At 43.5% G+C, this 22,842-nt stretch overlaps 5 protein-coding genes across 5 annotated transcripts; 2 read left to right on the forward strand and 3 right to left on the reverse strand.

The window, feature by feature from the left end:
- Nucleotides 1-173: 173 nt before the first annotated feature.
- Nucleotides 174-2,632, reverse strand: bida (BH3 interacting domain death agonist). The gene is made up of 4 exons (XM_084363982.1): nt 2,492-2,632; nt 1,876-2,143; nt 1,228-1,361; nt 174-753 (listed from the first exon to the last, which is right to left on the reverse strand). Exons 2-4 carry the CDS (start codon nt 2,135-2,137, stop codon nt 553-555), a joined length of 597 nt encoding a protein of 198 aa, XP_084220108.1. The 5' UTR covers nt 2,138-2,143; nt 2,492-2,632; the 3' UTR covers nt 174-552.
- Nucleotides 2,633-3,176: 544 nt separating this feature from the next.
- Nucleotides 3,177-8,015, reverse strand: wee2 (WEE2 oocyte meiosis inhibiting kinase). The gene is made up of 12 exons (XM_084365317.1): nt 7,909-8,015; nt 7,174-7,485; nt 6,845-7,053; nt 6,107-6,164; nt 5,587-5,756; nt 5,348-5,469; nt 5,095-5,241; nt 4,917-5,015; nt 4,747-4,832; nt 4,112-4,282; nt 3,763-3,911; nt 3,177-3,652 (listed from the first exon to the last, which is right to left on the reverse strand). The coding sequence occupies exons 1-12, from the start codon at nt 7,927-7,929 to the stop codon at nt 3,487-3,489; spliced, it is 1,710 nt and encodes a 569-aa protein (XP_084221443.1). The 5' UTR covers nt 7,930-8,015; the 3' UTR covers nt 3,177-3,486.
- A 413-nt stretch (nt 8,016-8,428) lies between these two features.
- Nucleotides 8,429-15,858, forward strand: dennd11 (DENN domain containing 11). Its single transcript, XM_084365318.1, has 9 exons — nt 8,429-8,976; nt 9,924-10,023; nt 10,116-10,274; nt 11,869-12,022; nt 12,127-12,265; nt 12,463-12,594; nt 12,696-12,846; nt 13,015-13,083; nt 13,213-15,858. Exons 1-9 carry the CDS (start codon nt 8,553-8,555, stop codon nt 13,406-13,408), a joined length of 1,524 nt encoding a protein of 507 aa, XP_084221444.1. The 5' UTR covers nt 8,429-8,552; the 3' UTR covers nt 13,409-15,858.
- A 682-nt stretch (nt 15,859-16,540) lies between these two features.
- LOC311263736 (uncharacterized protein) lies at nt 16,541-18,077 on the forward strand. Its single transcript, XM_084364010.1, has 2 exons — nt 16,541-17,408; nt 17,510-18,077. The coding sequence occupies exons 1-2, from the start codon at nt 16,571-16,573 to the stop codon at nt 17,947-17,949; spliced, it is 1,278 nt and encodes a 425-aa protein (XP_084220136.1). The 5' UTR covers nt 16,541-16,570; the 3' UTR covers nt 17,950-18,077.
- A 1,454-nt stretch (nt 18,078-19,531) lies between these two features.
- Nucleotides 19,532-22,696, reverse strand: agk (acylglycerol kinase). Its single transcript, XM_084363270.1, has 14 exons — nt 22,428-22,696; nt 22,302-22,341; nt 22,112-22,191; nt 21,930-22,005; nt 21,699-21,824; nt 21,510-21,604; nt 21,358-21,427; nt 21,113-21,192; nt 20,960-21,017; nt 20,719-20,866; nt 20,527-20,624; nt 20,351-20,421; nt 20,160-20,244; nt 19,532-20,022 (listed from the first exon to the last, which is right to left on the reverse strand). The coding sequence occupies exons 1-14, from the start codon at nt 22,535-22,537 to the stop codon at nt 19,888-19,890; spliced, it is 1,272 nt and encodes a 423-aa protein (XP_084219396.1). The 5' UTR covers nt 22,538-22,696; the 3' UTR covers nt 19,532-19,887.
- Between the last annotated feature and the right edge of the window lie 146 nt (nt 22,697-22,842).

The raw sequence follows: 22,842 nt of genomic DNA on the forward strand, positions 1-22,842 counted from the left end.
GGCAAACAAAGAGCAAAAGCAACCAACATTATTGTAGAATAGGAGTCCACTAACATAAACTATCGACTGACTTCCAGCACAATACAGACGTTCCACACAGCCCCTATGTATGTAAATATGATATGTAAAAATATACACTTACAGTATTGTTTTGAGATTGAAATTAAACTCAATCCTGGTAACAATTTATTTATTTAAGGTACACAAACAATACACATACATGAACTGTATATGTCAAAAGTAAAGTAATTGAATGCAAAGAAATCATGTATTTCAAGTATAAAACGAAAACATACACTTAAACAGTAAACATAAGCAATGCAAATTAGAGCGCATCAAGGAAGGGAAAAATTCAAGTGTTAGAAACAAAATTTCCCTTCTTCAAATTATGGTGACAAAAATGAGTCATCACCACTTTCCTTCGTACGAAGTGTTCTCACTAGCGGCAAGTCAACACAACCAATTACACAGTCAACTGGTCACAAGGAGCAGGTGTCAGTTTCAGCTTCAGCTGTGTTCTAAGTAATTTCCTCACAGCCCGCAGCTCAAAAGTCACCTGGCCCATGCAGAGCTGATAATGTACTGCACGGCCGTTTGGAAGAGGTTTTTTAGACATTGGGGGGCCTGCTCGCACACTCCCTTCACCAGGGTGAGACTCAGGGCCAAGATGACACGTTCCTTGGGTAGATCCTTCAGACTTACGCCCTGCCTCATCACCCTCTCCACCTCAAAGGAAAGGTGTTCTCCCCACTCCTAGAAAACAAAAAGAAAGAGTAAAATATCCTGCTTTCATAGGAGCCAATAGGGCCAACGTCAAGTAGGAAGGTGTGTAAGATTAACAGCATGTTGCTGCAGCAACAGAAAAGTGCTGTTCTGAGTATTTAAGTTACTTTAGTCAGCCACAAAGTGTGCAGATAAGCTCAGGCTGTGTGATGATCTCTTTGTTACATATGGAGTTTGTGTCTCTGTACAAAGCAGTTTGGGATATTTTTACCTATTGGCAATTTGACTTTTATCATGTCATTATTTTTGACCAACTTTTAAAAAGAAAAATCTACAAATTGATAAAGACACTTCTGTCACTTGAGCCCTAGTTAAATATAGGAAAATTTGGCCTCTAACAAAAAAAACTGAATGTTCATTTGAAAGCAATTATAAACTAAATAGTTTGTCCTCTCTGTGACAGACACTAACCATCAAAACATCAACAATTCAAAAATGACTCACTTCAGAAGTGGAGGCGTTTATGTTCCTGCTCAGGTTCTGCGTCGCCTGAGCTACAACATTGTGTTCAAGCTGGGCTGCAATTTCTCTCAGACCCTCTGCAACCTGCCGGAAGACTTCTGCATCTGCACGGTTCCCTACAGGAAAAGGAGTCAACATGTTTGTTTCTGGATCCAACAGGAAGGACAAAGAAATTATTATTATTCTTTTCCAGAAAATGAACATGCAGAAATGAGCCCTCATTAAATGTATTTGTAAATCTATCATAAAATTAAAAACCTATCACATATTTCACCTCTGTAGCACATTTTATGATGTAGGTTTTGAACACATACAGTAATCAAGTGAGAGATGCATAAATGTGGATGTAAGTTTGCATCTAATGAGACACTGGCTACATGAAATGGTTGACGGCTGTCACTTCCTGCTTTCTATTTGAGGCACAGGTTGTTTTTTTAAACAGCTGAAAACAACTGATCAGATGTGAATGTCAATGCTTTGACTTCTGGGCTGATATTAAGTGAGAGCTTCTCCATTACATGGTTAAACAGGTGCGTTAAACTTCAGATGTGAGTGAGCCTGTTACCTTAAGGCTTGCATTTTGTTTTCAGAATCATCTGACACAATATACACATCGTAGCTATCACTCACCAAGCACCCCAACTGAAGGCTGGATATCACGTACAGCATCTGTGATGCTACCAGACAAATGACCACCATCAGATTCGAGGTCTCCATCCTCCAAATGGTCTTCCACGAGGCCATTGCAATTGATGTCCCGGTTGAGGTTTATTTCCTGGGCCAAGGACTGAAGATTCTTGCTGTACTCTGAATCTCTACAGTCCGCTTGAAGGAAGGCTAAAATGACCAGGGCGGCGTTTTTGCCACTGTTAAGATTTCCCAGGTCATCCATCTCAGCCTGAGGAAGAGCGATGAGGATAATGTTAGTGAAACAAACACTAACCAGCTCAAAAAGTTGCACCATGGAGGGAGGTGACTTCAGTTTACACAAAGGGACATTTAAAAAGTTATATTCATGTCACATGTAACAAATGTAATCCGGGGGAAACCACAACAACTAGACCGCATTCAGGAAATTGTTGTGATTGGACTGCAAGCTAGCTAGGACGACAAGCTAATGCTAACGTTTGGTTATCGATACATTAGCTATCTTATCTTGCGGGCGTCAAAGTTAACTTGACTTAGCAAAACCAAAACTGTTGTCTGTAGCTAAATAAGTTTCGAAAGTGTTTCTCATCTTACTCACAGTCGTTTCCTGTGCCGGGTGCGTCAGCGTTTAGCGTTAACTTCATACAATTAACAGTTTCTTGGTTAGTGATGCGCCATGTAGAGCACCAGCCAGCCGCGCTGCTGCAGTGGCTGATCTGAGTGTGACTGTGTGAGCAGCACGAAAACAACTGCACGTCCTGAACTTACGTCACACAGCGAGAGTAGCGGGAGGTCCAAATGATGCGTTCATGTCGTCGGAAATCGCCCCAGCAAGTCTGAACATAAAACAAAACTGAAACCCCATTATAAAAAACGCAAATAAGGGTTTAGTTGGAACAGAAAAATGAAAAGTAGTCTTCCACTAGTGGCCTCGGAAAGGCATATGACAGAGCCTGAAATGTGTCCAGGGTATCTTTAATTATCTTAATAGAAACCTGTGAGATTGATAGTAAACTACCACTTTGGGTAGCTGTGACCTGATGTTTATTAAAGTATTGTCACAAACAGTGTAACACATGACCTGCAAAACAAAACAACTGAATTTACAGCACGCTGGCTCATACTTCCTGAGTCCACAGTCACAGTTAGCTGGAGTCAAAGATAAGATGAGCAACACACCACTGGAAAGTCCCTGCTTGAACAGTGGACTTTTTTGGATTGCAGGGTAAACCATTAACCCTGGAGCTGCACAGCGAAAATCAAAAAAGACAAAACCCGTCTGATAAAATGCTTAAAAGTTTATTTACACTTAAAAAAACAGTCTTTGGTTAAGTACAATGGTCTGTGGCAGTAACAAGCAGTTGAAAATCACTCAAAAAGGCAGATTAGTCCTTTAAAACCAGTTGAACTGTGTCCACTCTGACGACTCGTAGGGTTGTCCATCCAGTTATTTCAATCAGTTCCAGCAAAACCTTTACTGTATCAGGGATTTTGTCACGTGGTCTTCTCATGAAGAATTGCTACATTTGTGCCACCACCTTGTTGCAGAAGGAGTCACACTGCGGTCGAGCCTTGGGGCCTCACAACGTCCCATCACACTCCATATCCTGGGCAACCAAAGCTCATGGATCGGGCAGTCTTCCTACCGACAAGCCTCCTCCCTGATTTTGGAAGAGGCCCCATCTTAGCAGGGGGTTTCAGCCCAGGAGGGAGGCTCTGCTTGGGTGACAAAGCAGCCTGACGAGCCTCCTGCAGCTCCCTGAGGAGAAAATGGAAATAAGTGACTGCTTTTAACCGGCATCAGCATGCGAGTATAAAGCAGGACCAATTTATTAAGGTTAAATTTAAACTTATTTTCCCCCCTATTACTTTTCAAGCATTGCAGTCCTGAACTTCTCTACATTGAGCTCTCTTCGTAGCTGAGCAGCCAGCCTCCCAGTCCTCTCCTCCCTTAAGACTGTGTGCTTGCACAGCTCCCTGGCAGATAGACGCTTTGTGAGGTCTGGATCCAGCAACAACTGAAATAAAGAAAAAAAACAAACAAAAGGTATTTTCGACAAGCTACGCTAGTAACAGGAGTGAATTTAAATGCTTTTGTTACAACATAAACATGCTATCCATTGAGACGACATCTTGAAAATCAAATCCCTTTAGATTATTTTGGATTAAAATATTCAAACATCATGACAAAAACATCAGCCCAAAAATAAAGGAGTACCTGAAGTAGGCTTCTGAAGGGAGCCGATAGCTCCTGGGGCAGTTTGGGGAGCTTCCCCTCTCTAAGGCTGTGCCACTCATCTCCATTTTGCGGCATGGGAGGAGCGCCGGCTGCCAGCAGCACCGTGAGGCCCAGAGCAAAGATGTCTGCCTTGGGGAGGTTGCTGTAATCCTGGAGAGCAGAGACATAGCTGAAATGAGCACGAGAAACAACGCAAATACAACTGAACATGTGAATTTTAGATTTTATTCATTTTATTTTATTTTTTTAAAAAAGGTCCAGTGTGCAAGATTTACTGGGGTTTCAGAAATCTAATATTCATAATTATGTTTTCTTTCAGTGTTTTGTTACCTTAGAATGAGTTTGTATCTACAGTACATAAGGAGTGGGTCCTCTTCCACAGAGTCCCCCAGGTTGTGCAACGATTTTTCTACAGTAGCCCAGAATGGACAAACCAAGTGACACTGGGTCTACAGTGGACATTGAGCATTTCTATAGGAGGGTGACACGAGGGATCTTCAATCTGCAACCTCACCACTAGATGCCACTAAACTCTACACACTGGACATTTTTTGATCTGCAGTGAGGTTCAACCAAATGAGAGACCATGACTACTTTGCTTTTAACATTTTTACCTCATGCAGGACCTCACTGGCCAGAAAACGGCTGTCCCCTTCCTCAACTTGAGGGCTGTTGGTTGACGTCACATGACCCAGATCCCCTGTAGAAAACAACAAGAATCAGATTTTACAGCAATCAAACATTTAAGGTAGAAATTTAGAAAACATGCCATGTACAGTAATACCAATTTTGTAAATGACTCCTGCTGAAGTGCTTCCATCATCTTCCTCCTCACTCTCCCCTTCAGCTGCAGCACTGGGACGCTGGCAAATGAATATATTACCTACAAAAGAGTTGAAACAAGGCAGATTTTTTAAAAGACTGGACAATATAAGAAATACAAACTGCTCAATGAGGCATACTTGGTTTGATGTCCAGGTGTACGAGGCCCGAGCTGTGGATGTACTTCAGCCCCATCGACACCTGTAAGAGCAGATCTTTCAACTCGGCCTCCGAAAACAGCTCACCCTGCATCTCCTTCTTCACGATGGCATCGTTGAGACTTCCACCTGCCACAAACACACACGTTAAAGAAACCACATAATTCAAAATCAACCAAAAATTGTCTTGTCAAAAGTCTTCCTAAACCGTTTTTGACCGTAAGGAGAAACCAACCATCACAGTATTCATTCTGAATAATCATGTGATCGTCTTCTGCCCATGCTGAATAATAGCGAACAACATGTGGGTGGTGCCCAAGAACAGCATGCGCATACACTTCCTTCAGGGCCAACTGCCTGAGGACATAAAAAAAAAAAAGAAATACAGTCAAGGATAAATTTGATCAAGTCAGGAACAGTAAAACAAGTGGACTGATCTGATTCTGGCAGAGACACGACATAATGCTGACTCACTCATTGGCAGAGCCTGCCAGGGGTCGGCGAGAGCGTTTAATGGCGTACCAGCAACCATCCAGCCTCTTCACACACTTATAAACTGCCCCAAATTCACCCACGCCAATGCACTCCAGCTCCAGGAACTCGCTCTCATAGCGCGACAGCATGAAGGCTTGGATGGCTCGTCTCTGCCAGATAAACAGACGGGAGGCCCTTGTGGTTAAACCAAAAGACATTTCTAAAAAGGAGCAACACGCGTCATCAGTCTCGAGTTTGATTAGCCAGAAGAACCGGGGAACCTCTTTCATGCATCACCAAATATGGTCGTACTTCCATAATGAAAGAGGTGGAAGAGTCTGACGGAGCTGGAGATTCCTTAGAGAAATCCCGGAAGCAGGACTGGCAGCATGTAATTTTTGGACAAAACAAGAAGTGAGGAGGCAGGCGAGGATGACAAAGCCTGATGATGAAATCATATCAGAGGCATCTGAGAGGGAGGCGCACATCGAGCAGAAAGCACTGATAAAAATAGTTGTACCTTTGGTGGGAGAAAGGCTTCATCATCCTCCTCAGATGACGTTAAGCTGTGTTTCAACCTGAAAGGTTAAAGAGGGCCTTTAGACCTTTTTATATAGTTCAGAACAAAACTGCATCATGAAGGGATTAAAGTCAGGCCTATGAGTAGTGGCATTAAAAACAAATTGATTTTGGATGTTTTTATATAGTGATATGGCCAAAGTGGTACCTTTTCCTGGTTTTAAAAGGCTGTGTTACAGTAAAGTGATGACATTTGATGCCTCAACTTATCAGATTGTTCTACATGTTCTAATACTGGCCTTTACCAGTATATAATGTATTGCAATATAGCCAAAAAATATCACAATATCATTTTAAGGCCATACCCAGTGAAGTACATTCACTCAAGTACTGTACCTAAGTACAATCTTGAGGCACTTGTACCTTCCTTGAGTACTTCTGTTTTCCGATACTTCCACTTCACTACATTTTGGAGACAAATATTGTACTTTATTTTGACAACTTTAGTTACTAGTTACTTTGCAGATTCCTGCTGCATCAGAGCCAAAGTAGTGCATTCAATCTTATGAGACACCCACACAGTTAATGGACTGATTTCAATGTGACTGGAGATGTTCTAAATTACACATTTGGGCGATTTTCCAGACATGATCATTAAACAAATCTGCATAAGGCGGCTGAAAATGCACTAGGGTTCACAGTTAATACAGATGATGATACAACATTCAGCAATAGTTACCTGCGTCCATAATCTTCATCATCATCACTCCTACAACTGTTCCTCCACTGCAGCTCGCTGTTCCTGCGCACTGTGTCAGGGGTGAAAGGATTCACATTGACACAAGGTGCATGGACGTAGTTAGGAGCAGCTGCGGTGAAACGCAGGGCCCTCTGATTGCGACTTATCTTAGTGCTGGAGCAAGGCTGGGACGACTTTGATAGTAAGCTCTACAGGGGAAATATAGAGAGAAATACAGTTCATCAAGTTAAACTGCTTTGACATACTGAGACTCAATTCATGACCACAGGGGGCACACTTAAGTACAATCAGTCTGAATTATTCCCCACCTTAGGAGTGTTCGGAGAGTCACAGAGCCTCAGTTTCTTCCAGGAAGCGTAAGGTATGGGGCTGGTGCACTCTACAGGGGAAGATATGGTGTTGCTTCTGCTGCGGTGGCGCTGCACCCGGGGCGTCCTGCACGCAGAGCTGGGACTGCGAATCCTGGGACTCTGGATCCTGGGACTGCAAATCCTGGGACTCCGGATCCTAGAGGTATAGTCATCTGAACTGTTGTCACTGCTGCTGCTCCCCTCCTCTCCACAGCTAGTGAAGTCCAGCTGCTGGCTGATCCCGTCATACAATGCCGCCATGCTTGGGGCCTGAGTTTTGGCAAAGGTTTGGTTTAATATGCTTAATCCTGTATTTGATTACCACTGGAGAGCAAAAAATACTGTTTTTTTAAATTCAGCACGCTTTAGATTATTATGCTTGCATTCAAGTCTCTTTGGAAGAAAAAATTATACTCTCTTGACCTCAAAAGCAGTAGGCCTATATATATCCAGTATATCCTACTGTCAGCTCACTGTTGACCTCCACCACACCCATTGAAGAACACATTCTGCACACCACATCAAGCAAGACAGTTGAAAAGCGTCACATCTGTCAAGCTGTGATGTTATTTTCAGACATATTTGAAAGCTCAACAGAAGCTTCACATTATGACTCACTCACTCACACACCAGTGTGTACTTTATGCTTGAGTAATAATGTATGTTGTATGATGATACATGATGCATACTCACGAACGAGTCGCCTTCCCCCATCCACCACCACGCTTAAATTTCGCGCCTTGTATGTAAATGACTTCCTGTTTAAATGATCTATGCCCCCGGGTCAACACATCTAGCCCTCTGATTGGCTGACTTGTTCATAAACAGCACACCTGACTTTAAAATGGCTGTTAATTGCGTAAACAACTTTTTTTTTTTACAGCGGTCCCACTAAAACTATGAGAATCTAACTGTTAAATGTGTATGGGTACATAAATACACGGAGTTAACAACATGAAAATACCATTAACCAACCTGTAATAGACTAAAGTACAACAAGCACGTTAAAGCGGAATCTCTGTGTGAATGTTATAATAAAATGAATGATTGTGGGCAAAGTTAATAGTCCATAACTGAAATTAGGTCATTGTATTAAATAGTAATATAGACACGTGGGCGGAAGTCACCGACGTCATCAAAACAGTGAGACAGGAGGAGGAGAGGCAGCCCGTCGGTGGATGTGACACGCTTACAAATACACAGAAAACAACCCAGCAGGCAGCAGGACATCATGATCCGGCTCCAGCACCGCGTTTAGTGTGTTTTAGTTCAACCGGACAGCGGACTTTAGTCATATTTGTCTCCCTTCCCGAGTCCCCGGAGGCAGCCGCAGCACCATGGTGAAGCAGTCGGACCGAGCCCCGCTGCTGGACTGGGAGGAGATCCCACCGCCCGATCCGAACCAGGCGGCCGCTCCGCAGCCCGCGCCGCCGAGGGAGGACGACGCACCGCCGGCGAAAAGTTCGCAGCCAGCCGGGCGTCGCTCACCGACAGGCACCGCGGCTGTTACTGGGTGGAGCAGCGGCACCACCACCACCGCCATAACCTGCAGTCCGACGAAGAGTCTAACAGCTGTTATTGCCAGCGGGGACGGAAGCCCGGGCCGCCCGCGAACAGTGCTCTGCGGGCACGGGTGGGATCGCCCGCACACCCTCGGCACAGACCGTCATATTCCCTTCCCGGGCCTCTCGGTGAGGGATCAGTGGGAGGAAAAGGACCAGATCGTGGCTGTGTTCGTGGTTACCTTTGATACAAGATCAGGTAAGCGAGCGAATTGCAGGAAAAGCATGTGATTTCTTATCTGTCATCGGTCAAATTGTTGTCGACCAGACAATCTGAAGGATCGTTATCCTGAAACGTCTCTCTGTCTGATGTGCTTCGGTGCATTATACTGAGTCATGGGAGTGAAGGGGTAATGCTGCTCTTAACCAAAGACATTATAGAGGTGGTGTTGTCAAGCATTTTAACTTTCAAGACCCAGATATAAAGATTCACAATCAAACCAGTGGGGCAGCCCTTCCAAAAGAAATGAACTTCCTGGTCTGATTTACACGCCTTCAAACATACTGTGAGCAGGAGCTGAGTGACTGAAGCCCAGGCTGGAACAAGGGAAAACAGTCCTATTGGATTATTAGATCAGATTATTAGATTAGACAGTCCTAATAGAAGACTGTACTTCAAAATAGACAAAAAATATAGTCAATAGTTCAGCAAACAAGGCCAGGGTGTTGGTACTTAAAGGTGCACTATGTTGTTTTTAATCAGAAGAGAAGGAACTTCATTGACTGATTTTTTTTTTAATGCCTAAACAAACTGACCTTAAAGGACAACACAATCTCATACTTTATAACTTTGTTTATAGCTGGCGGACCCTGCCACCTTTCTAGCTTCAAACAGTGATCTGGGGGCCTTATTTTCCTCTGAGAACAGCTTGTTTATTCAGTTATGGAAAAAAAAATGCCTATGACATTATGATGATGTATTATGATTATGTAAATTTGTAAATTTCTTCTCCAAAACTACATAATGCCCCCTTAATATATGGAAGAGGCCAAGGTATAGAAAGTCACAGTTGCTGAGTCAGTACTTTCTCTCTGTCTGACCTCCTGCGACAGCGTGACTGACACGCAGAATTAGGGGAAGCGGTCAGGATGAAAGTAGTCCGTGTGGGAAGTAACTTCATGGTTTAATTTCCGTGTGAATGGCAGGGAATATGGTGGAGTGGTGCTTGCCTCACGACGTCAATCTAGACGGAGTTGAGTTCAAGTCAATGGCCAGCGGTTCCCATCGGATCACCAGCGACTTCATGTATGTATAGAGGAAACGTGCGTCTTTTCAATCCCTGCCAGAGTTCTGTCACTGCGTGTTTACCCCTCCCCTTTGTTTTGCCCCTTGGCTAGATATTTCCGTAAAGGCTCCTACTTTGGGCTGGCCTGTTTTGCGAACATGCCTGTGGAGAGTGAGCTGGAGCGAGGAGCGAGGATGAAGTCTGTGGGAATTCTGTCTCCCTCCTACACTCTGCTCTACCGCTACATGCACTTCCTGGAGAACCAAGTCAGGTAAGACATACTGTCCTGTGTGTGTATCCTATTTTGCTGCCTGTGCACCACCCTGTTGGTATTCTGTTTACCTTATTTCTCTCCTAGTTTTCCTTCTTATGTGTGCACCTCCTGTCCTTGCTTCTTTGTTCAAATTTCTTCTCATCTATTAAACATGAGCCTCGAGTCCCAGTTACAGCTATCGTCACCAGGGCCCATTTACATGCAGTTTTTGTATGAAGTCTAAGCGAGGAAGTGGAAGGAGCCTTGACAGCCTCTCCTCTCTTCAGTAACTCTGCTCTTCTGCTTCAGTCCTCTCACGAAAAAAGCTTATCTCCTCATTGACTATGCATAAATATGTGACACAGCCACAGTCGGCTCAGGTTACCAGCAAGTACAAGTGGATCTGAATTCATCTGAACGGAGTGTGGTGATCTAGTTTATGTGTGGCTACTGTGGCTTTTTTACAGTAGTGAGCAGATGCCTCGGGTGGTGGTAGAAATATGTAAAGCATGAGTCGATGTGGCTGAATCTAATTTAAAAAAGTGGTGTTTATGTAATGTGAGTGGCCTCAAGTGATCCCGCAATGCAATTTAAGAACAAGCGATGCTGACTAACCAAGCACAATCTGTGATCTTGCATTATAGATGACCTGATAGTGTCTGATACTGAATACAGAATTCCTCCACATAGACTTCCCTTTACAGTGTGTAGCAGATTGGATCAGTTTGAGTGGATAGTTTCAGATGCGTGCTTTAGTAATTGTCTGTAAATCTGTCGGATGACTCTGCATGAGCTGCAAACATGACGTGCAGATCATTAAAGGTCTCATAACGTAGAAAGTGAGATTTTCTTTCTTTCTTAGTATAAAGCAGGTCTTGGAGACTGTGACTTTGAACGAGGAATCAGGACGTCTGAAAGGTTGTGATGTCACAATTGCACGCACCCAGCGCAGCCAGGGTTTCAGAAACATCCTGCCTGCTCAGAGCAGAGCTTGTTAGGATAGAGGCCTTCAAGGGGCAATACGTAGGAATTTTGCATTATGATGTCTATGTATTGTGTTGCGCAGTTACCTACTGAAGTTAGCCTCAACCTGTCCCAGTCCAAAGCCCCTGTGCTAGCGGTGTGAACACTAACAGCCCCCTGGTTCCTGAGCTCCCAGTCTGAACAGCCAGCTGCATGGCTAACTGAGCTAACTAGCGAAGGGCAGCTACAGTTAGCAGCAGTTAGCGGCTACTCTGGTGAAATGCTGCCGCCTGTTTGTTTGGAGTATGAATTTGACAGAGGGCCAATTCTTACATATTGCACCTTTTTAAAGAGACAGGCACTAAAACAGAGCAGTCAGACAGAGGGTGAATAGAGGTGCTGCAGAAATCAACAGTTTGAGAAGAATAATGTTGTTTTTGACCTTTAAAAGCATGTAATCATTTTCTAGTAGGCACCCAAAATAAAAGTATTAACCTACAAAAGTGCATAATATGGGACCTTTTAATATGCATGTGTGATTTGTGTAAATACACTCAAGCAAGCTGAATCTGCTTAAATATACAACTCCAAAACTGACCCGACATGATTCTTCTCTCTCTCTCCTCCTCCTCCTGTTATTGCCTTGTAGACACCAGCTGCAGTGTCCAGGACAGTATTCTCCCCTGGAGGCCTTCTATGAGGATAAGAAGGCGGTCCTTCCCCCTATGGGAAACGGGCTGGTCACCGCCTGCCCAACCTGGAGCGTCACCACCATCAACCGCTGTATGCACCCAGAAATGAAGGTCTGGCAGCAGCAGAACAGCATGTTTGCTCAGTCAGAAAACGACCTCAAAATAAAAAAACAACAAATAATTTAAAAAAATCTTTTTTTGTTTTCTCGCTGCAGATCACCCACCCAGCTGGCTGCATGTCCCAGTTCATCCAGTTCTTCGGGGAGCAGATAATGGTGCTGTGGAAGTTTGCGCTGCTTAGGAAACGTCTCCTCATCTTCTCGCCTCCACCTGTAGGCGTGGTCTGCTACCGGGGTGAGAAGCTCAAACATGCATGCTCACACAAAGACAAGTGCTATTTAATCTGTGGCTGCAGCACAGATTCTGTCCTTGTTGTTCTTCCACACTTAAAGCTCAGCGTCTGATAAATGCACTAATGCTGCAACCTAACTGGTCTTTTATTTCTCTTTCCATGAATATGTTTCATCCCCTGTGTTCTTGTGCTCCCTCAGTGTATTGCTGTTGCTGTCTGGCCAACGTCTCTTTACCTGGAATCGGTGTCTCTGTGCCTGAATTACGACCTTTCTTCTACATCAACGTAGCCGACATCACTGCCCTGGAAACAGAGATGTCATACGTGGCCTGTGAGTGAAGCTCTACTGCATGTAAATGCTTGTAAATGCTACGTATAATCTATGGAAATGATCCCTTATTTGTGAGCATGCTTCCATATTTCCTTTCCAAGGCACAACAGAGAAGATATTCGAGGAGAAGAAGGAGCTGTACGACGTCTACATTGATAACCAGAATGTGAAAACGCACAGGAGCCACTTGCAGCCGCTTCTCCGACTGAATGCGGCAGATAAGGAAAAGTACAGGAAACTGACGGAGCAGAGGTACACTACGCACTGTAGCACAGCTAAAATAGCATCATGTTTACTGTCAAATGATCTGATTTTATTCAGTTATAAAGAAAATGCTGCAAAATTAAAAAGATTAGAGGCCTCAAGATCCTATCATTCAGATTTCATAATGATTGATTGATTGTAATTTTTTTTCCCCAGGCAATTGTTGCTGTACTCTCAGGAGGTGGATGGAGACTGCACATCAACTGAAGAGGATCTTTTTATTCTGTGAGTCCTTGGCAAGCGTACTCGTAGCTGCTACTTGAGTCATAATCACAGGTGGTACTGTTGGTGTTATAATTGTAGGAAAATGCGGGGGACCAAGGCATGACGGAGCTGTTTTTAATCCTGTCCTAGATTCTTCATGGAGCTGAATAACCGCATCTTCCAGACCCTGTCCGAGGTAGCAGGGAGCATTGATCCCACCCTCACCGCTGAGCACGTGAGGGCCATGGGGCTGGATCCCCAGGGCGATCGCTCCTTCCTGGTCGACCTGCTGGAGGTGTACGGTTTTGACATCACACTGATCATAGACAACCTCTGCTGCCCCTGAGGGCCCCCCCTCAGTCTGGGATACTTGGATTGCCACTGGATATTTGTGCCTTCAAGGCCCACGCACACACCAAGACACTGAAGACACTGCCTCCACCCCGGGACTTCCATCTGTTGCCTGCTGTCCCCTCCTGGGTGTCTGTTTTCCCTCTGTGTGTGTCTCATCTGACCTGCGGAGACTGTTCCCAACCGCTGTGGAGGCTGAGGACATTTTGTGTACCGGTCCGTGGTGGCTGACGAAACTCCTGCCCAGCGGACAGTGACGCTTGACAGCGGTGAGCTCTTAAAGCCACTCACACCTTATGTCATGTAATGATTTTTTTTTTGTGTGTCCTTGTTTGACTTTGATTCCGGCTTATGTGGCCATGACTGAAGCACTGGATAAAAGTATCATCAGGTTTCACAGCAGAATGATTCTCATCTGCACCCATCACGATGAAGAAGACACTGAAACAACACACTCCTGCAGCTTTGGTGTCCACTTAACACTTTGTCTGAAGAATAGATTCATATAATGTGGGCACGTTTCCACTGCTGAAGATCCTTCAAATATATCTAATGAGAGATTTGAGCCGTCATAATGTGCGACCATTTGAAATGATACCATACGTGGATGATCATGTTCCTCGTCTTGATAAAGCTACTTTGGAAACTTAATTTGCCTTTTAAAAAGGAAGCAATAGGAGTCTCTATGTTAATTGAAATTATCGGGCTTCTCCATGTAAATGCTTTTTTTTTTTTAAAAACTATTCTCTCACAATTGTAAGGTAAGATATGTTTGTAAGATATCCTCTTTTTATAACTGGGATGGATTATTATGACGGTGAGTCAAAGAACAAGAGGGGAAATGCTGTTAAATACTTTGCTCACCTTGATGCACCTTCAACACGAGGTCGGTCTGATAATGTGTCTCTGTGTTTGAGCGTGCTGTTCTGGAAACCTTTGTGCTTTGTTTTACCGTCATACGTCGTGTTCAGCTGAGGTTCTTGAATTGTCAATGACTGTGACTCTTAAACACTAATTTATCATGAATGCTGCACCATGTCCAACACTGGACTATCTCCTGATGCACACAGTGATCATACTTAACTGTACCTTTTTTTTATTGCTACGTTTACGACTGAGCCATCCAACGGTTATGGAGTGGAGGGGTTTTGTGTGTGTGTGTGTTGCACTGTATACAGGCTTGAATTTTTATTTGAGTCTCAAGGCTGGTTAATCAGCATAAGCTTATCCACCTCTTTTGAAACTGTTAAGTCCTTGATGGAGCCGTTTGTAGTTTACTTGTTGATCAGCTTCAAAGAGACCCTCTCTGCTTGTCTGTGTCCTTGACAAAGATCTCTTTGTGATTTTGGAGATGTGGCGTTTGTCACAGTGAGGGCTGAGCAGAAGCTTTAACTCCTCCTCTACGGGCAGATTCAACTGACGGTTTCTCTCGGTCTTTTCATCACAGCCCCATTGAGCGTATCCAGCTCTAGAGACGAGCCAAATGTGTCTTTTGAATTACCCTGGCAGACTGGTTTATTTCATCCATCACGTTGCCAATCAGAGCGATAATTTGTTCCATGTTGGAACACATGAGGCTGATACTCGCCTTGTATGCATTTGCAAGCTAAAACACCAAGTAATTTTTAAAAACATGTCTTTTTCATTCAATGGTCTACAAATATTCATTCTTTTTCATTGTCACAATTTCAGTAATGATCTGTCGCAGGCTGATCTCCAGGTTTAAAAACTACTAATGGTCTTGGCCTATACTGTTTTGACTTGACCGCCCCCAAAGATGTTTTCTGGGTTGGTTAAAAAGTAAAAAAAGTGCACTAAGTATTGTATTTGAAAGAGAAGGGCACGTAAGCTGTGTTGTTTAAATGGGGCCTTAAAGAAATGTGATTTTCTCAAAATTACTGCAGCAAAGTGACTGACTCATTTCTGTATGTGCGTCAACAGTATTTGCTGAAAGATTAAGTACATTGTTCCCAGTGACCTTACCGTCGCCAGTGAAACCTGTTCACTCTGACTGGTCTATTTACTCGTCAACAGACGTATAGGCAAATCTTGCCTCTGTCTATATTGGCTTTACAGGTGTATGTTTAATGTAAAAGGGAATGTACACAACACACACCACTGTATAAAATGCCTTCTTTGTAGAGCCGTTCACCGGTGTGTACCAGCATTAGCTAAATAAGTCGTTTGTACAGCGTGTCACTCTACTGAATGTCAAAGACAGCAAAAATATTGCACACATGCAGCAACACATCCGAAACACATCTGTTTTCTTCTTGATTGTAATGTAAATCAGGAGTGTTCACTGAATAACAAATAAGTCTTCACCTCTACTAATGTGAAACACTGTAAAGAGATGTCAGTAAATGTACACATGAACTCAATAGCATGAGCAACTGTTAATTTCACTGTACTGCCATTGTAAAACAATAAAACATTGATACAGTTTAGGTGTTATCTAATCCTCTGTTTTTATCCTTTAAAAACAATTTCAGTTTCCTCTTACACGATCCCATTTAACCTACATCCAGGGCCGTCCATGGGGGAGGGCTTTATGGGGCCCAGCCGCTAAGGGGGGTGGTGGAGGCCTGCAATAATAATGTTTAACTGAAATACAGGTGACCAAATTTGATTTTTATTTTTATTAAAATGTCAACAGTGGACTGCATGTGGAAGCCACATGACCTGAGCTGGATATTTACCCACCTAAACTAGCTACTAGCTAATGTTGGGAGTGAATTTCCTTGCTGTGCCAAGACCTGTACAAAAACTGGAATGCCAGGAAAGAGGAATAGAACGGGATGGAGCTGGCAAGAGCTTTAAACCCAAATTATTATGAAATGGAGAATGTGTTTTTTCTTTTTGTGCGCTCAGAAAGCTGCCTCCAACCAGGCTAAAGAGGTGATCAATGGCCAGGAGGCTAACATTACAGCTAATGTTACTAGCCAAGAGGTAGCAAGTGTCAATCCAGTTAAGGAGCCGTTACCACCTGGTTGATTAGAAGTCTTTCCTTTCAGTTGAAATTTGATTGTCGGCTACTAGAATATGAACTGAAGTGACTACTTTATACCGGTGGAGGGCAGCAGCTTCGTACAGCCTGCCGGAACTTCCAACGAAGAAGAACGTCAACCGTGTTGCCGGAAGAGCGTCACTATCCAACATGGCGGCCCGCAGTGCACAGGAGCTCCTGCTTGCGGAGGAAGAAATGATCTGTTTGTGGCTTTTAAAACGACAAATGCAACACAAAAGGAGGCGGCCTGCCCGTCGCTTACTCGCAAAGCGACTTGTCGCCGGGGAATTTGACCGTGTTCTGGGGCCAATGCGCGCTCTCGACGAGGAAATGCACTTCAGCTACTTTCGCATGTCCGCTCTCCGTTTTGATGAGCTGCTGCATCGCATTGAACCGTTCACACAACACGAAACTCGCAGCAGGCTGGCGGTGAGTTTGCAAGAGAAGCTGGCTATGACTTTGAGGTTACTCGCATCAGGCAGTGACCAGGAAAGTTTTGCGCTCAGCTGCCAGCTAGATGCGGCGACGTTGTCTTCGATTGTGTCCGAGGTGTGTCAGGCCATCTGGAAGGCGCTGAGAAAGGACTTTGTGTTGTCACCCACGGCCAGAGACTGGACCCGCATCGCCTGTGATTTCTGGAGAGTTTGGAACTTTCCAAACTGCGTGGGAGCCATTGATGCGAGACTCGTGCAAACCAAGGCACCAGCCGGCCCGGGGAGTGACAGCTTCCATAACAAAGACAGGTCTGTCGTGCTTTTGGCCGCCTGCGATGCAGAGTATCGCTTCACCGTGCTGGACATCGGTGCATTTGGGCGCGAAAGTGACGGTGGGATTTTCCGGGAGAGTGTATTTGGATCACAAATTCTGCAGGGGACCCTGGATCTTCCTCCACCCGCCCCTCTGAATGACACGAACACCTCAACACCACATGTGTTCCTGGGCGATGAAGCATTCCCACTGAATGTACATTTGATGAGGCCATATTCAGGTAATCTATTCTGACATCAGCAGATTTGCCATTCCCTTAACATCATACATTTGTTCTCTGCTTTCAGTGTGGTCTAATGTGTTACATCTCTTCGCTTGTAGGTATCAACCTTGATGATGCACAGACAGTCTACAATTATCGCCACTCAAGGGCCAGGAGAGTGATCGAAAATGCTTTTGGTGTTCTGGCTGCCCGCTGGAGGATTCTGGGACGGCCCATAGATCTCTACCAGACTGTGGACGTGGTTAAGGCCTGTGTGGCCCTGCACAACATGCTCACCTACACCTACGCTGCAGCCTCTCATACAACCAGATACATCCCACCTGAATTTGTTGACGGGACAGCAGCATCAGGGGAGATTCTGCCAGGTAAATGGAGGAGGCTGGTTGCCGGGGACAACAGCCTGCTGGAGCCAGGACGACTGTCAACTGCCAGGGCATCGCAGGATGCAGTGTCAATCCGAGACAGCCTGAAGTCGTACTTCCAGACAGCACAGGGCTTTGTGCCCCGGCAGGACACTGTCATTAGAACAGCTGTATGAACTAGTGACATATTTGATGTGTCGTCTGCCTAAGAAAGAACAGTGAACACACACAAACATTGTAAATAAATATAGTGTATATAAAATTATAAAATAAATACATTTTTAAAATACATCTTTTCTTGTGGGGGAATTTGAATAAGATCCTAAAATATGCAAAACCCTTCTTCTACAATATGGTAATCGGCACATTTTCCTAATCCTGCGTTTAAAGAGAGATCTCTTTGACATTGTGTCCAATCACTACACTACATGACTTGTTATCCCAAACTTTCAGAGTAAAGAAAATTAGATGTTTTTAAAGACATTTGACCTTTATCAAAAAATTTCTGCTTCTTGTGATTTAGGATATTGCACTTGGCCATATTGCAATTTTGATTATATTATGATTAATTGTGCAACCTATAAAATATCATCCTTTGTTGATCCCATGGACAGAATGATTACAGCTAAATGGAGAAACTTAGAGAAAAAAATGTGCATAAAATAGAAACTATACAAGAACAAACAGACAAAACTCAAAAGTTGCAGCAGTAACAATACACATGCACTACTGTAGTTTTGTAAGTGAACAATTTTTTTTGTGTAAAATATATGCCACAAGACATGCACAGATTGTAAGTACAAAACAAAAGATAACTGCTCAGCTTGTGAAACAGTTGTACAATGTCCTCTGTGGCTCTGGAGTGAGCGCTCCAAAGTTTTTTTAAAAAGACCCTGATGACATCATCAGAGCTATTTTGAGTGTGTGGGCCTCCGACTTAAAGATTTAACAGAAACCTTAAGTTAGAAACTGGCAGTGAGAGGTTTGAAAGAGGTGGCCTTTAGAAAAAGACAAGTAGAAAACGCCGCTACCTGGTTGTATTATGGGAAGTGTATGCTCCAGCACTTTGAGAGGTTGACCTGTACGAGAGACTATTGTGAACATTCTTTTGTTTAATCTGTCTCTTGTGAATTCCCCAATTATTTGGACATGTGATACTAAATCTCTGGGGTACCACAATAACAATTAATCATATTCAGATGTTATATTTGAAATTAAGTTGATCTTTGTATGCAAATTCTTAATATACAAAGTAACTAGTAACTGAAGCTGTTGCTATAACTACAAAGTAGCATTATATTATAAACTAAAACCACCTCAAAATTGTAATCAAGTAAATGTACCGTCATCCACTAGCATTCTGCAAAAAAGATTTTACCAGCCCAGTAACACAACCAAAATAAAAGCGAGAGCCTCCTCTTAGTTTTCTTGAACAACCGAATATGATAAGAGGCCTGCATAGCAGCCACTTGTTTTATCCTGCAGATTTTCTGTCTACACCATCTGTCAGATCAGACCCAGCCTCATCGGGGAGATGCCAAATTCCTGGTCCAAGATCTTGGATCATTTGCAACACATTCCAAATGCTGCAGATCATACCTGTGTTCTTTCATACTTTCATCTATTTACCTCAAACGTATCCACAATCTTCTCGGTTCATTAGCTACTCTCAGTCCTCAAACAAATGCCTGTGCCCCTTATCTACACCAGGCATCTGCTGAATTCTTCCATACTAAATATCACACTGATTAAACACACTTGAATTTGACAGACATTAATTTATTTACCAAGTTCAATTGTGATGGAAAAAGAAAACCATTTAGTAAACATAAAGTCCATGTGTAAGACAACCTGTACATGAGTTACTGGCTTAAAGAAATAAAGCCTTGGTCCTTTCACATACAATGACATGTAATAAAATCCTCCTCATATGATTTAAAGTAATGTTTACATGTAACAAAACAGATTAATCGTTCTTTTATTTCAAACGGCTCCTAATCCAAACATCTGTTTTCAGAGTTTCATGGCATCTTGATCTTTGCTTTTGTGTTTTTCTTGACTTCAGTTTGTGTCTCACTGTTCCTGTCTTCTTTCTGGTTAATCTCTTTTTTCCATCACTGCATCTGCAAGAGGAGCTGCTCCCTGCGCTCCGCATTGATGAAGAAGCGTAGTTTCCGTGGCAACAGCCTTATCTCCACAGGCACCGCTTCATACTCCTCGTTGTCGATGTTGTAGAAGCCAGCGGTACCCTGCGGGGTCAGGACATACAATTTGATGTCAAGACAAAAACTAATATACTGAGCTTTAAAAAGTGAGCTGACAATCCTAAAATAGTTTTGCTTTGATGTGACAAACTGCAATAAGGTCACGTAAAAGGGTTTCTGACCTCTGGCAGCTGCAGCTGGCAAGCACTGGCCTCCAGTTTTGTGGAGGTTTTAGTGAATACAGTTGGGTCCTCTTCTTTTTTATTTCTAAAATGAAGAACATTTGCATTTTTTATTGAATTAACGTAAACATGAACTTTCATATAATGTGTTTGGGCCTCTATTGTTACTTATAAAAACAGAATCCACTAACCCGACAGTGATGAACTCGCCCACTGTGAAGTCGTCTGGTTCTGCACAGATCATCAGGGAGTCATTTATGCGCTGCAAGTCCAAATAAACAGGAAATAATTACAACATGTGAGATCATGTCAGCACTCAATAAGAGCAGGTACAGGGTTTTATAAGCACAATTCTTTTTGCACTGACCATTTCCACTGGGTTTTTGTTGTGCGTCTGAATAAAAAGCTCCAACGTAGACAGCTTCTGCTCCCTCCACACCTCTGGCTCTTCCACTTTTGGAGGTTCTGAGCAAACACGCACACACCAACATTCTTACTCTCAAAACTTCAGTTTACTGCCATGCTGTGGTCCAAGTATCGACACAGTAACACACGCTACCTTCAACAGGAGGGTTCCAGTAGTTCCTCCATCTTCGGGCGATGCGGGAGAGCAGGCTGGGTCTGAGGGGCTTCTGAGGGGGCAGGTCAGGTGGCCGAAGACTGGGAGACAAGTAGGACACGGAGACTTCTCGGACAAGGGGCCACTCCTGAAAGATTTTACAACAGTGTAAGATACAACATCTCACCTCATAACATCTACTGTATCAATGAGATAATCGCATGTTTTAATAAAGCCTCACCCGAAGAGTGCTAAACCAATGTGCTGCTTTTGTCTTCAGTGGTCCAAGGTACCAATATCTATGAGGAAATATGGTTGATTACTCTTATGTATGGGGAATTATGTCACGGTTTACACAGAATTATAGTCCCATTGACCAATTGTGGAATCTTACTTGCTTATTGTTGCGGCCACATCTCTGAATGCACCCCAACGTAGTCCCATCAGAGCGAAGACTGGCTGCTCTTGCTCGCCCTAGTAACACACACATTGTAAAAATAAAACAATCTTTCATTTTACTTGATTATGAAGAAAGAATGAAATTACTTAAAACATACTTATTCTATCTGTTAATTTTACCATAAAAAAAAAAGAGCGGACATAAACAGGAATCTTTTGTAATTTTCTAAGTTTTCTCACTTTGATTTGTAGCACATCCAGAGGAACAGTTTCTCCCTGCAGAATGGACAGTGTTGCTGACGTAATGTCTCTGAAAAATGCAAATATTTACTCAATGAGACACATCCACTACACATCTGGATCTTTAGATATGATACTGATGAGATACTTACTTGACCTTGTTGTCACTGAGGAGGTGAAGACTTGGACTCAGGGAATTGTGAGAGCCAAGTGGAATGAATCCAATCGGTGTGTTACTGAGTGTTTCCTGTAGCCATAAATCATCCATCAGTGACATTATTAAAAGAAACGTTTGGATCTGTGACCATTAAACCAAAGCACGACGACTGCCTGCCACCTACTTGATCTGGCCTTCGCAGTAAGCCTGTGACGACTTCCTGCAAGGTGCCATCCCCTCCGGCTACGATCAGCATGTCTGTCTTTTCCATCAACTCCATCAGTTTTTTTGCCTGGCCTTCATAATCTGTCTGTAGAGGAGCAGGCAATAAATAACAATCATGGTGTCACATAGTAGAATCCTGAATAGAGACACTAAAACCACAGATGGATTGAAAGGGAAAAGATAGGCATACCTTTACTATTGTTATCTCCACACCAGCCAGGTGTAAAATGGGAGCAGCATTCTTTTCAAACAGGTTGTTGGCTTTCCTGAGGGAAGATTGAGACAGGGAGCTGAAAATATTCTGAGAAAAACCTGTTTTTTGAAGTCAACACCAAACTTGACGTCAGAAGTTTGACATTTCTGTTTTCTTACCCCCCACATGCTGCAGGGTTCAAGATCACTGTTGCTTTCCTCAGCTGCTCCCCTGGTGCGATCTGTTGACGCCCAAATTCCTATCAGACATGAAGATGATGATTAGGACTTATAAGGGGCACTTGAAGACGATTGATTTGTATCATGTCTTTGGCCGACAATTAGTTTGGAAGAACAAGTAATGCCTCACCCTGGCCACTAGACAAGCCTCTGTCCGCAGAACACTATCACTGATAAGACAAAAGACAAAAAATGTAAGACACACGAACAGGCCTGTACTCTGATCAGTGGAAATGCCATAAGCTGAGATACTCACCAGTGTTTACCATACAGCCAGTAACCCCCGTAAGACAGGACGCACACGGCGACTGTGGACTTCTTCCAGTGATTCCGCAGCGTCCGAAACACTTTCACAACCCGAGCCATGGCTTTAATTAAAATGTCCCCGAACCCTTTATTTTAATGCGGTGCTACATTTACGGAGGCACCGAAGCTTGAAAATCACGAATGACACATTTCTATCCCAGCGGTCACGGATATACAACTGTCAGACTAGCATGGACATCTTGGTGTAACCTCAAAACCGTTCGGACCAACCCAGGGCGGAACCAATGTTGTTGCCACATGAGGTTCATGAACGCGTGTCAGCGCAGCAAGCATTTCTTTATTAAAGTTTTATGAGAATAATATCTGAAAAAGAATGGAATTTGTAAAATAAAACTCAAATCCAC

This window comes from Pagrus pagrus, assembly GCF_965226575.1.
Source record: "Pagrus pagrus genome assembly, chromosome: 10".
NCBI classification, from domain to species: domain Eukaryota; kingdom Metazoa; phylum Chordata; class Actinopteri; order Spariformes; family Sparidae; genus Pagrus; species Pagrus pagrus.

Coding starts and splice junctions, on each gene's coding strand:
- bida (XM_084363982.1), bottom strand. CDS start 2,137: ATGGATGACCTGGGAAATCTTAACAGTGGCAAAAACGCCGCCCTGGTC. Junction 1,362..1,875: donor GCCTTCAGTTGGGGTGCTTG/GTGAGTGATAGC, acceptor CTTTTCCTGTAG/GGAACCGTGCAGATGCAGAA. Junction 754..1,227: donor TAAACGCCTCCACTTCTGAA/GTGAGTCATTTT, acceptor TTTGTTTTCTAG/GAGTGGGGAGAACACCTTTC.
- wee2 (XM_084365317.1), bottom strand. CDS start 7,929: ATGGGGGAAGGCGACTCGTTC. Junction 6,165..6,844: donor GATGAAGATTATGGACGCAG/GTAACTATTGCT, acceptor TTAACCTTTCAG/GTTGAAACACAGCTTAACGT. Junction 5,016..5,094: donor ACACCTGGACATCAAACCAA/GTATGCCTCATT, acceptor ACTCTTTTGTAG/GTAATATATTCATTTGCCAG.
- dennd11 (XM_084365318.1), top strand. CDS start 8,553: ATGGTGAAGCAGTCGGACCGAGCCCCGCTGCTGGACTGGGAGGAGATC. Junction 8,977..9,923: donor TACCTTTGATACAAGATCAG/GTAAGCGAGCGA, acceptor TGTGAATGGCAG/GGAATATGGTGGAGTGGTGC. Junction 12,847..13,014: donor AGGAAACTGACGGAGCAGAG/GTACACTACGCA, acceptor TTTTTTCCCCAG/GCAATTGTTGCTGTACTCTC.
- LOC311263736 (XM_084364010.1), top strand. CDS start 16,571: ATGGCGGCCCGCAGTGCACAGGAGCTCCTGCTTGCGGAGGAAGAAATG. Junction 17,409..17,509: donor TTTGATGAGGCCATATTCAG/GTAATCTATTCT, acceptor CTTCGCTTGTAG/GTATCAACCTTGATGATGCA.
- agk (XM_084363270.1), bottom strand. CDS start 22,537: ATGGCTCGGGTTGTGAAAGTGTTTCGGACGCTGCGGAATCACTGGAAG. Junction 22,342..22,427: donor TGGCTGTATGGTAAACACTG/GTGAGTATCTCA, acceptor TTGTCTTATCAG/TGATAGTGTTCTGCGGACAG. Junction 20,867..20,959: donor ATTGGTTTAGCACTCTTCGG/GTGAGGCTTTAT, acceptor AAAATCTTTCAG/GAGTGGCCCCTTGTCCGAGA.